The sequence below is a fragment of the Nymphaea colorata genome, chromosome 11, assembly GCF_008831285.2.
Source record: "Nymphaea colorata isolate Beijing-Zhang1983 chromosome 11, ASM883128v2, whole genome shotgun sequence".
NCBI classification, from domain to species: Eukaryota; Viridiplantae; Streptophyta; class Magnoliopsida; order Nymphaeales; family Nymphaeaceae; genus Nymphaea; species Nymphaea colorata.
In genome coordinates this window covers 22532223-22546027 of record NC_045148.1, presented here as the reverse complement: position 1 = coordinate 22546027, position 13805 = coordinate 22532223, and the positions used below count along the sequence as shown (strand labels likewise).

The window sequence follows — 13805 nt, the reverse complement described above, 5'->3', positions numbered from 1 at the left end:
ATACAAAAATGTCCAATCAGATCCAGAGGGGACTTAGGTTTAAATAAAAATTCTATATTCAATGCTCGTACAGTTTGTAAATCAGCCAGATTCAGTTCAACATATGGATTCAGATTCAAATTCATATATGAATATAAAAATAGGATTTGGGTTGGATCCTGATTGTGACATCTGATTTCAGATTCAGATTAGGACGAAAAAAATGGATTTAGATCAGATTCAAATTATGAAATCTGATTTTGGATGAGGAAAAAAATCAGATTCAGATTGTGGATTCAGATTCAAATTTGGATATAAATTCGGCCAAGAATAGATTTTATTTAAATCGAATCCATTGGCATCCACCCTTGCAGATTTCCCCACTTTTCTAATATTTTACATTTTTATTTTTGTATTTAGGTGCATCAATTTTCAAGAAAAAAAAGGTCAGTCGTTCTCTTGAGTCCTCCCAACTCATCCAAGAGTATCGGCGATGACTGTTCATGATGTTCTTAATGAGCAGGTCGCCGAATAACTTCAACTTTTGCCGGCGGCCCGGCAGTACCCAAAATTGCGTAACGTACCAGCATGCTGGAGCTTGTGGAGATTGAGAAATGGTTCCATATTTGGGTGGTGGCCTTTTAGGTATGAGTAATTACTTAAAACTAAATCTGAACTGAATCCGTATCTGATCCGATACTTATATATATCAGAATCAGAATCTGAATCTAGTTGGATGTCATTTCTTACATCTGAACACATCTATTTCTTAATCAGAGATTAATTTTTTTCCGTGGCTGTTTTTGGAGAAGTGATCAAGATGGAAAATGACATTTAAACTTACCAAGTGAATGACAAGGCAGTTCCAATTCTTTCGCTTACATTACATGGAAAGGCATGATATCCAGATAAAAGGTGGAAGTTTTAACATCTATCTTAAGTAGTCATCCTCCAAACGTGTCAACACATCTCACAATGGAAAATTCTTTATAACAAGCAAGTGAACACATAGACGCAGAAGGAATGGTAAGGCGATGAAGAATGTTAAGAGTGCGAGTTCAGGGATCTGTTAGAGCCACAAAGATGGGTACCCTTCGCTTGTTGTGGGACACATCTGCATTGGTATTGATAGCCGCATCCACCATCGCTTCAAATTCCTCCATTTGAGGCATTATCTTCTTTTCCTCTTCGCTTGGCATCACTTCCCGAGGTGTACTTAATCCTTGAGCACTCACTTTAGGCCTGTTGACCTGTCCAAATGCACAAGACACGAATCAATTCCTTAAAAACGTCACTGGTTTCATAATTTGTCACCAAGTGTGAATGGTTATCATGCTTCATCATAGGCAGAAATATACGACTCTAGTCTTGTAATGCATGTTTAAAATTCACAGCAGATGTTTCATCCATCTTTAATGTAGGTTGAGATCGTTGGTTTTTCGACTGGATCATTTTGACTCAGTAGGCCTAGTAACAACAGTGTTTTCTTAAGCCATACCTCAAGCTTGTTCCTCTGAGGCGCCGACCGTAGCTCCTGCTTCCCATGTGCAAACTGCAGCTGCATAGGTGTGAGAATGAACTATTAGAACCTCATATCACATATGCTAGTGCAGATGTAACTAAGCAAATGTGTGCACACTCTACCAGCCTCCTATGAAGAAGTGTTAAAACATAAAAAAAAAAAAACTCAAGCATGTACCTGGTTCGACATTTTAATGCCTGCATCCACCGAAAATGGAGCTCTCTCTTTATTATTCATTCAGTGATGCTCTTGAGAGAAGATGGACTCTCAATATATAGAGTAAGTACAAGCCAAACCGTTTCAGGTAAGATAATCACGCAGGAATCCTGCGTGATAAACAAAGCAACATGATCTTGATGGGTAAGGGAACAATGAAATAAGGCAACTATGAGAAAGGCAGCTGTAGATAAACTTTCCCAACAGAAATATGAGGTAATGGAGGCAATCCCTGTGATTTTGCTAACAAGAAGAGGGCAATTTTGCAGATTGTACCTAGGAACTTGTGAGGAGTATGACTCATTCTTGGAAGCCTTGTAGTTTCGTCGCTTATGGTGGCTGTGAAGGGTAAAAGCCTATAGATTGGACTTGAACCATGGCTTCCATGCACTCTGTGAGAATTTGGAAGGTCGAGGATCATAAAAGGTTTCTTAAACACTGAGGAGAAAAGAGCAAAAATTTTCAAGAAGAGGGTAACTGAACTTGCTTAGATTCCTAACTTAGTCAGACTCTCATGGGAGCCAAGATTGGAAGGTTGCATTGGATTTACACTGCAAATTTCGGATTCCCATTCTACCATCTTTTCTGGGTATTTGAGATTTCCTAAGAAAACAGTAAGAAGGTGGTGGGACAAACATATAATTTCTGAGCAGCAGCATCTTTAAATGAATTCCCATTCCTACTGTTTGTTTTGGCTTATTCTTAGTGATCAAAACATAAACAATCGATAACATAAGCCCACCTAGAGAGAGGGAATCACTGTGGCCCCCTGCAGAGACCCAGTTTTAAGTCTAAACTTTAGAGAGCAGTGGCTTCCACCTTTTGGAGTGAAGGCAGCAGAACGGCGTTTGTTCTTCTCAGCAGATTCACCACCGGATACTCCAGGGTGATTCTTCAAGTTGCTAGATGGCAGAGATGGAAGAGGCAGAGATGGAGGAAGTATATGAAATAGAAGAGCAAGTTGATACTGTCAGATTTAGGGGTTTCATTTTAAGGGGCTCCTCGGGTAATCAATGAGAGATTAAACCCTAACACAAAGACTTGCTGGGCATAAATAGTGGGCTGTTAGAGTGAGAGAGTTTTTAGGAAAAAGTCTAGATAAAGATGAAACTTTATCTAGTGATAAGGTTCTGAGAAAACATCGTAACTGCCTTGCAGTTACGAGATATCGAGATAGCCACTATCCAACACCACCTGTGTTTGATTTCAGGACACATGAATTTTTGCCTGTTCAATAATTTTGACCTCATACCCTCGACTTTCGATCCAAGCTTTTCGATTCACATTCAGTCATGTCAGTGGGAACTTTAATTTAAAGAAAACGGATCGAAAAGTCAGAATTTTGAGACACAAACCTCGAAATGTTCAGGTTTTTTACTGTAAATTTCCTGAAAAACATGAATTTCATTGCTCCACACAATCAGAATCCTAATTAATGTTCAAACTTGGGCCCACTTATATGGAGTAGCCCCACGAGATTTAACTCATAGTCAATTCAAAATATGTTAACCATATATCTAATTGTTTTATGAAAGGAAGAAAAGTCCAGCTCTGCCCCTGATTGTGGAAGATAAAAAAATCCCATTTTGTCTGTATCTGCAACAAGGGCACCATTAATCTCTCCATCTGAATATCCATGTAAGTTGGGGCAGTCTCTCGTTTTGCAATTACCTCTGTTCTAATTTTCTTTTCCCTGTTGCAGCATGGCTCGAGTTTGACATGCAAGTTCGAGTTAACCAGTATTTAACTGTTCCTTTGCTGTATATGATTTCTCATGTAGGCAGCATATCTTCGTGACTAAAAATATAGAATGAATAAAAATTCTTCGCATTAAAAAGACAAGTTTTTTTTTCCTTTGCATTCTTGTATTGCCGAATGCATTGGAAGAAGCGGCATATGTATATATGGAAGAACAAGCACCAAAGGAATTGGAGCAGAATGACTACCGCAAACAGAATCAGCTTCAAACCAAACCATGCAATTGTTGCAACCTGGAACCAAAATTTTCAACAAATTAGCCAATATAAATAAATGAACATATTGTATGAACCATAAGGCTAAGGTCTGTTTACTCTATTCATACATAGAATGAACAAATTGTACATATATCATAAATTCTTCATATAGGTTTAAGTTGATCTTTTACATATAAGAACTTGCAAGAAAAGAGGAAGAAGTCTTCCAAAATAAAGGCACTGCTTTATGTCAACAAATATGAACTTTACCGCCTTGTAGATAATAATAAGAATCATAGTGGGGTACTAAGTTGAGCAGTACTACTTCGAGGCTAACCTTTAAATGCATTTTGAAATATTTTTGATACCCAATCCGAAGAAGTGCCACCCCAACCCAGACTTTCACTTGGAGTGACCAAATGCATTTTAAAATGTTTTGTATACCCACTCAAACGTGCTCTTCTTCACAATTACAAGATTGGTTTGATTCAATAAGAAAGAAGATGAAATGGTTGTAAAAGATACTTTCAAACTTTTGTATTTACTTCCTCAAATTGAATACAAGAGAACAAGAACATAGGTTGGATGATTTTCCTTTATAATTATTTCTTTTCAATAACAAACTCACACTCTGTTGCCCCAAAGAAGAAAATAAAGAAAAAAAACAGTAAAACGATGAAAAAGAAAGTTAAGTGATTATGGAGTGAATACAAAGTATTTGAGTGATGGCAAAATTTAATGAGAATGAATTTTTCATTTTAAATCAAACAAGCTTTTTATATTAAAAAGTTGAATTCCTCCATTCATGCTTCCTCTTATTCCTAGAAGCACCCCCAACTTACAATTTTCAGAGTTCTATTTAAAAATTAATAAATACATAAAAAAATCTAATACTGCGGTTTTGGCAACATCAAAATCAAGTGTGAATGTCATGTTTCGCAGCAGATCTTTAATTCAATGTACCAAAAGCTTGGATGGGTTAGCACAATATCCATCTACATTTTGGCCAATGGATGGCTGGTCATAACCCCCTTAAAACGTGACTTGATCTAATACAGACTAATGTATGTATAATTTGTCCTTATTAAGGGTCTATTAGTCATTTTTATAAAGTAAAAACAAGCTTAAGTTAGTAACAACTTAGAGCTATTGGCAAACACATTTTTTTTTAGTAGTGGTGCAAAGCTTACATTGTGTTTTATGACAATGTGAAAATGGTTGTTCATGTCACTAGTTATTCTCCAGTCTTCTTGAAATTTCTTTTTATTTTATTATGTTTTCCTGTTCTAACCGAAGACGGCGTTCCAATTCCTGTGACCTTTGAGCTCAGCTGCCAAGAATGAATATACATTGTAGGGGTGGACAAAACATCTCATGATAAATTTTGACTCAAGTTCTGACCATGATTTATCTCTTCAGTAGAACCTGGACATGCTTTGCTCATTGTCGTTTTTGTCTTAGCACTGTTTGAAAACCATGCCTCAGTTTTCCACTGGACAATTTATTTAAGACAAGTTATCCAGTGACACTCATTTGAGACAGTTTCCACCTACAATGTCATTTATGTAATGACTCATGGCCTAACTAGAATTTAGCAACATTGAAGTCTATTTCGAGTAAAAAATTCCGTAGCCCTATTATGTAGGCTAAATTCCAGTTTTTTTTTTCTACGTTGCAACATAAATTGAAAGGCTAACAATAACTTGCTCAAGTTTAAATAAAGTAACTGCTTGTATTACATAAATTGCTGTTAAACAAAGAAATTTAACCTTGTGTTTTTAGTGCACCACTAAAAGTTAGATGAGCATTTAGAGGAGTTCCATAAGTTTTTGGATTCAGGTTTGCTTTGAATTTGAACTCAGAATCAATGACAGATTTGAATCCAAATCACTAATTAGTTTTGATTCCAGTATCATATGTGACAAAGGATTTGGAGACTACCCAATATCCGACTCGAATTGGCATCCCATAGGAGGCATTTATTTGCCCGTGGATCTGAGATCCCCTCGGATCTCAAATCTTTTTTCTATATGACCCACTGTTCAAACAAACAGTGGATTCCACGTGAGTGAAAAATGTGGATCTTAAATCCAAAAACTTATTAGTGCAAATGTTGAATATCAGCTGGATTTGAGTTCCAAATCCGGATTCAGATTCAGATTCATATATGAATATAAAAGTCACATTCAGATTGGAATCAGATTTTGAATTCTGATTTCAGATACAAATTCGGATATGACCTTCTCTCATTCGCATTCAAATCCGAGTGTATGAATATCTGAAAAGGAGAATACGGTTAATATATAAAAGTAACTAAAACAGCAAAGTATAAACAAAAATAGTGCCAATTTGATGCTGGAGTTTTCAATCTTTTCACCGGTTTTTCAAAGAAAGTGGCTGGTGAAAGCAGCCTTGTGGTTTGGTTCATAATCCTGCCTGTTCTAGGTTATTTTGATTATTCTTGCTTCGAAAACCTATCAAAACTCACTTCTCAGCCCTTTTGGAGCCAAAAAAACTCAATTTAATCGGCCTGGAGAAGCCAATTTTAGTACTGAAAATCAAAGATTTGCTGCAGGAAAAGCAGAGTAACCGACCAGCCGCTGGATTTTCTCCAAAACCGATCAAATGTGAAGCACTTCTACTCGTTTCTTGATGCAACAATGCTCTAACTCAACCTAAACCGTTTTCAAGCAAAATCACAAATTTTCAATCTTCGGAAAACCGAATTGTGCGTTGAAAATCAAGATTTTCTGCTGGAAAAGGAGAAATCACAAGACAATAGAAATCAGAGGTTTTCAGTTAAAGATTGATTCAAATGTTGATAGGTTTTAATGAAAATCCTTTTAGGTGTCGATCCTAGAACGCTTCTAGCACAAAAACTTCATAAAATCTTCCCAAAAGTATGAGATTTTCATTCTAGAATCAATCGCATATCACGGTAGCAGGAATGCCCAACATGCTAGCGGAAATAAAATTTTTTGATACTTTAAATCGACCACTCGCCATCAGGCCAGGGAGGAAGCCGTCCAGCCAGGGAGGTGGTGTCGTCCAGCCAGGGAGGTACATTTTTCTTTTCCTTTCATTTCTTTTTTTTAATTCTAGAGTCGTCAGGCGTGAAAACATAGGCATGCATAAATGTGCTTTTAGATGGTAATAATTTTATATATCATTTAGTTTATCATGGAAGAACTGTGTGCATTTTTGTGAGACGTGAGATGCTTCCTGGTGGTACTAGGAATTCTCCATTCTGGAGAGCGGACTCGATCCGGTTGGACTAAGCTTAGCTGCCACTTGATCACCTGATTTTGGATGCAAAAATTTGGAGTAAACAGATTTAGATTGGTCATGAGATTTCATAACTGAATAAAAATGCGGGTCCAATATTCAAGTGGATCCAATAAGGATCCCAATTTATACATATAAAGGATTGGTTTATTTTTGTCATTCTTTCAAAGGGGAAGCCTTCCGTTGTATCGTTTTAAGCCTAGCGACCACCGCCTTCATGCCCATTCTCTCAGTTGGTGCTTTCCTTGAACATGACAACCCCGTCTCCATGATCATGACAAGCAGCTCATTTAGAACAGTTCCACTGTTATTTTGCTTCAGAAGATGTCCTTCGGCAGCATGATCTGAAACTGTTTCACTGCTATTTTGCTTCAGAAGATGACCATTGATGACATCTGAAATTGGAAGCGGAAACACTTCAGCCACCCACTGCCTCAAAGTAAAGTCCCCATTAAAACTTTCATCAGTAGGCTTTCTTCTGGTAAACACCTCAAGCAGAAGAATCCCACAGCTGTAGACATCTGCTTTGGTTGACACCTTTCCGGTGGCCCCGAATTCTAATTCATACAATATTTAGTAGACAATGCACATTGTCGTTAATGTGATGGATTCAGAAATAAAGAAAGTGGTGCAAAAAATTAAGTCTAATTATTTTATTTTGATTTATGGTGTACATGAAACTCTATTTTTTGTTTCCATGCATTTGTAAGGAGGAAGTGAAATTTTACTAAAGAAAGAAACACACTCAAAAGGCAGACTTGCTGGAATTAATGTATGTGTGTGAATAATTAGGTTTAATGTTCACCATCTTATTTGATTCAGACTCATATTCAACTGCAAAATTGCATAGTATCATCCCCATTAATTTCACTTATTAATCTGATTTTTCTCTTTTTTCATAATAAAATCCAAGTAATCAGTTGTCAACTGGTAGGTAATCTTAAATTAAAGCTTGATATTTGGAAATTATGCATGTTGATAGAACTTCCTCTCCATGGTAAGCAGGACCAAGTTGTCTAAGAAGCAGTTCAAGCATAGAATTTATGATAGGACAAAGAGTTGGTACCTGGCGCAATGTATCCAGTGGTTCTGAGCGTGCTTGTAAGAGTTGAAGATTTGTGACCAACTAGCATCTTTGCAATGCCAAAGTGACCAACATGTGCTGTCATATTCTCATCTAGGAGCACTTACTTGGCTTTAGATCACAATGAACAATAGCCTCCCAGCAACCATGGTGAAGATATTCTAGTGCACAAGCAACATCAATCATGATACCCAATCTTTGGAAGAGATTCAAGTGATGGCCACATGAATATAGACGGACTTCTAGGCTCCGAAGGGGCATGTATTGGAGAACTAAAGCCTTGAAATCTGCTCTGGAGCAAGATGTGATGACTCTAAGAAGGTTTTGGTGTCTAATTTGGCACATTGCATTGCATTCAATGTCAAAACTTTTTTATGCTCCCTCAGATAACAAGTTTAGGACATTAACAGCCACCGTTGTTCCATCCGCCAAAATTCCTTTATACACTGAACCAAAGCTTCCAGTGCCCATAAAATTTGCATCGCTGAAGTTGATTGTCGCTTGAGAAAACATTCTGTAAGTGATCACTGGGAGGACAATTCCATGAAATCTTTCAACCTCATGATAATGTCTCTCCAACCCGCTCTTTCTATATTTTTCAACAAAAATGAGTATCCATACAATCAGTAGAAGCATAAAGCCCCCACTTGCTAAAAAAATATCAACTTTGATCATGTTGACAATGTTGTGCTTCTTCACTCCATCTGAACATACTGGCACATGGAACTTGGGTGCTCCACATAGTGCATAATTTCCTACAAATGAATCTATGGAAAGGTTTGTGAAATTTCCACCACTTGCAATCGCTCGTTCCAATCGGTTGAAGGATAAATCCAAGACTTGGGGTTGTTGAAGATTTTCCAATGATTTTGGAATCCCACCGCAAAGGTTATTGTAGGAAAGGTCAATAATTTTAATATTTACCATAACATCAATGTTTCCGTGAATGTTGCCATTAACTGAATTTTTGGAGAGATTCAAATACTCTAGACTTTGGAGCTCTGATAAGGACACAGGCAGCTCTCCGCTCAACTGGTTTACAGAGATATCCATTTTGTCCACTGCAACCAAATTTCCCACATCTAAAGGCAGGAGAACAGTGAAAGAGTTGTCTTGCAAGTAAAGCCATATCAAATCCTTCAACTCACAAAGGGCAGGAGGAAGTGCTGATGAGAAACTGTTTGAATTTAAGTACAACATCTGTAGATTCGTCAGATTGTTTATAGAGGTTGAGATTGGCCCACTTAGTGCATTATTGTCCAAATAAAGATTACCCATGTGGACCAATTGGTAAAGTGAGTTTGGAATTGAACGTTCTAAGGCATTGCCAGAAAGAGTTAATTCCTGTAGCTTTTCCATTGATCCCATATTTGGTGGAATAGATGCCTTTATTTTGTTGAAACTCAAGTCTAAGGACAACAACTTTGTCAAGTTGGGTAAAGCTAATGGGATAGTACCCTCAATCTCATTAAAGGAAAGGTTAAGGTTCCACAAGGTGGTTGTGAGGTTTCCAATGGAGGCAGGAAGAATACCGTTTAGAAGGTTTTTTTTAGAGATAAATTTCTTTTACCATTTGACACTTGGTGAAGGATGTGAGAATGGAAAGCTCACAACTGCCAGGGGCATTGGTGAACATATTTCCCCAAAGACAGAGCCTCCTGTGTTGTGTCAGACTACCTAATTCTAACGGTCTAGCACCACTAAATTTATTGTCTTCTGCAATAAGAATTTGGAGACTAGTAGCATTTGAAAAAGAAGGTGGAAAAGGGCCATCAAAGTTGTTTGCACCCAAGTAGAGTTCCTTGAGATTAAGCAGGAAGCGGCCAGCATCTTTAGGGAGATGCCCTGTGAGTTGATTCATCTCAAATCTCAAAAACTGAAGAGCAGATAGGTTAAACAAGCTCTCAGGCAATGCACCAGTGAGAATGTTCATTTGCACATTAAATCATGTCAAGCGGTTTGTGCTCCCCAACCCGGAAGAAATCTTACTGTGTATGTGATTTTGACCAATATCAACAGCGTCCAGTTTTGAGAGGTTGGCAAAAGTGACTGGAATGATTCCGGTAAGCCTGTTACCAAAAAGATTAATGACCTTGAGTTTTGGCAAGCGGCCTGGGGACTCTGGAATGCTTCCATAGAATTCGTTTTCTGGTGCCAAAAGTACTTGGAGATGATGACAATGTTTCAGTGTTTGTGGAATTAACCCTTTAAAATGGTTTTTCCATAAGGAAAGTTTTTCCAACCAAGGGAGGCAACTAAAATCAATGGGAAGATGACCATGGAAGTTATCGTTCCTGAAATCAAGAACCCGTAAGAAGGAGAGATTGCTGACGTATGGGGAGATTGTACCTTCAAGTGCCTTGTCGAAGAGTTTCAGAGCAACGACCCTTTCTGAACCATGACAGCAAGAAACTCCATTCCAGTCACAGAAGGAGATGCTGGAATTCCAATTTGATAACACATTATAAGGGTCTTTAGTGACAAGGGATTTGAAAGACAACAATGCAAATTGATCAGTCACGGTCCTCAGAGAAGCAAGAGCTGAGATTGCCTCCATCTGGCTGAGAACCAGAGTGAAGGTGAAGGCGCAACACACAAGAAAGCCAGGTGGCTGAGGTAATGGACTGATGGTAGCCATGCCTGTCCAAATTTCTATGTAGAAAAACCATGAACAGGAATCAAGGTATTTAATTTATATATAGATTCTCTTCTTGAATTTTGTGTTCTTTTCTTCTTGGAGTTGCAGAAGACTCAGGTCTACTGCTTTGGAAGACATTGCTTCACATTTCCAAATCCAGCGGAACCACTGATGATTACATCAATGAGACAGTAGCCCTTATCTTATTTCCCTTTCCAAGTTTTCAACGCTATTCAATCCCATATCAAAGTTGTCAATTGAACTTTTTTTTTCTATGTATCCAAAATCTCGACCATAGTTTATACAGATATGGTTTCTCCTTTTCTATCAAATAATATGATGAGCATGGAAAAATAAGGGAATTACATATGGTAAATTTTTAAAAAATTTGAAACAACCTAAAAAGTAGGGGAAAGTAAGATAAATGAGAAACTAATAAGGCAACATAAAAATAAACAGGTAAGCAAAAATAAAAAATTAGAAAATGGAAACAAGCTGTTTCGCAATAAGAAATGTGAAAAAATGTCAAAAACGAAAAAAATGGGAAAAAACAAGGAAAAATTGGGAAAAAGCATTTTTCTCTGTCGCATTTATCTTTGCTGAATTATTCGGCTGACTTATTTTTGGGGGTTTTACATGTTTTTGCCCTATAAGTGGTGGCTCTCATCAATAATGTAAAAACATGATGTGCAACTATGTTGCTTGTTTAGTACAATATAAAAATTATTGCTTTTTATTAGCTTTTATACATCATTTATTTATTTATCAGAAGAATCTGATTTTTAATATTTTGAACCAATTCAAAACTAATTAAGTCGTTAAAATCACCAGATTGGCTGATACATCGAAGACACTGATTTACCTCCACTTATCTCTTTCTACCAAACCCATGTGTTTTACAAATTATTGCAAACCCAACTTAGTAACAAAAATAAGTCGGAATCCATATTTCATTGGTACAGAACATATCCTTTTATTAAGGATTGAATGACAGCCTATTTCCATGACTAGAATATTTAATTCTGAATCAAAACACAAGAAAACTATAGACCTCTGAAATGAGTGGATGAAAAAACAGGTTAAAGAGCCATTACCAATACAATTTATCCCACGACAATGAATCATCCACTCGTAGATAGGGCTGCCCTCCCTTCTATTACAAAAGAATCATTCCACTCGTAGCTGATTTTTACAACGTCTCAATCAGACTATGATGGGTAGCTGCCTTGAACGTCTATTGGTTCAAACCAGGATAGAAAATGGCTGATGTACATCGATTCTACATACTACTAGTGTTTAATTAAGGTGCCAAGTCATGTTATCACCAGGACAATTAGCAAGGTCCTTTTATAGATTCTCTTCCAGAAAAACTCACCTTTTTTTTTGTTTAATTTAAATTGTTGGGAGACTCAAGTCTACTTCTCTTGAAGCGAAAGTGATATCGTTCTGATTTCTCCATCAAGCACCCTGCTTGGCACGGAAGATTACCATGTCTTTTTCAGAGCAACCCTTACCTTCACAACATATTTCCAATATCATGTTCTCTTTTTGTCGGGTTTCTACTCTTCACAACATTTTACATTCTTTTTGTATTAATTTTTCTTTTTTTCCTGATTTGCATCTAAATCGTTTACATTATTGAATTGGCTGGTCCACCAAATTGGCAGCATACATTGTCGATTCAGATACCGGTTCTTACAACATAGCGATCAGACCATGAGGGAGTCTTGAATGTTTGATTGCTCCAAAAATAAGGTACTGAATATCTGGGCGTACGTTGTTTGTATTACAATATTAGGGGGACTAGTTTTCGGGCTGCACACGTGGCGTCGAGCTCAAGGTTTCAGCTTGGTCAGGGCCAGCTCAAGTCAGTAAACCTAGGCATCAGGCCGGGTCACCGTCGGGTACCCGGTACCCGGCCAGATTCGGGCCCGGGTTTGGGTCCGAGAAAACGTGACCAGGGCCGGCCCGAGTGGGCCTGATAACGAATTTTTTTTATTAATTTATATATATTTCTAATATTTTATTACCATTAATTATTTTTGTGTATTATGTTATATTAATTTTTTTTCTTAATGCAATTGGGGCGGGCCGATGCCCTGGCTTACAAGTCCGCTCATATATTGTTGGCTCAACCTCAGGTCAAGCTATTACAGGATCAGCTCAAGCTCAAACTTGGTAGACCAAGTTGCTGCTCAAGATTTACTCATTTAAGCTTATTTACCGACTCTCCATTTGATCTAATTTCTTTCCTTCATTGCAAGTTTAAAAATTACATAAAAAAAATATAAGCTAGATATAATTCTTATATATATATATATATATATATTCTTCCACTCATTTTGCCCAAAGATTGATTTTTTTTTTTTCTGATTTGCAGCTAAATCATTTAGGTTATTCACCAAATTGGCAGCATTGTCTATTTGATTCAAAAACTGGTTTTTACTGCAAACGGATCGGACCATCATCTAGGGCAGTCTTGAATATTTGATTGCTTAAAAAATAAGATCGGGAACATCTGGCATACGTTGTTTGTATTACAATATGTGGGGACTAGTCCTTGGGGGTACACGAGGAGTCGAGCTTAAGCTCGTTTTGTTGGAGATTTTCGGAAGGAAGTCTAGTGCGCCAAAACGGGAGTACATTTCAGATCAAATTGTCACAATTTTTTTGGAATATCTTTTCTTTTATTGAAATATTTGTTCCCCATTTTGTTACTGCACAGATCTTGTTCCTCACCTTCCTTTTTATGTTCTCTTTATATTCTATTTATTGGAGCTGTACCAAACAAGATGCGATTCAGTGAGAATCTGAATCTCTCCCTTCCCATAGATGTAGGCACAAGTTGCCGAACCACGTGATTCCTGTTTTCGTTCTCTTGATTTCTCCCCTTCATCCAGCATGCTTTGCTGGTTACAAAGTTTATAACATCGTATCAAAGCAGGCATTGTGAGTCATTGCTTTCTATAGTCTTTATAGCAGAATCTAATCAAGGCAGCTCCAGCAGTGTCAAAAGCAATACAGGAACAACACATTGAAGATTACCTCTACGCCTCTCAATGGCGTAAATTATCTAAGCTATGCAAAGGCTCCTTGTTTGTTCCTCAGTGAGCGATCAAAATTTGG

At 37.4% G+C, this 13805-nt stretch overlaps 1 protein-coding gene across 1 annotated transcript; it reads right to left on the bottom strand.

Annotated features, from left to right (window-relative positions):
- Nucleotides 1-7113: 7113 nt before the first annotated feature.
- On the bottom strand, nucleotides 7114-9400 carry LOC116263689 (LRR receptor-like serine/threonine-protein kinase GSO1). The gene is made up of 2 exons (XM_031643423.1): nucleotides 8487-9400; nucleotides 7114-7435 (listed from the first exon to the last, which is right to left on the bottom strand). Exons 1-2 carry the CDS (start codon nucleotides 9398-9400, stop codon nucleotides 7114-7116), a joined length of 1236 nt encoding a protein of 411 aa, XP_031499283.1.
- Nucleotides 9401-13805: the final 4405 nt, after the last annotated feature.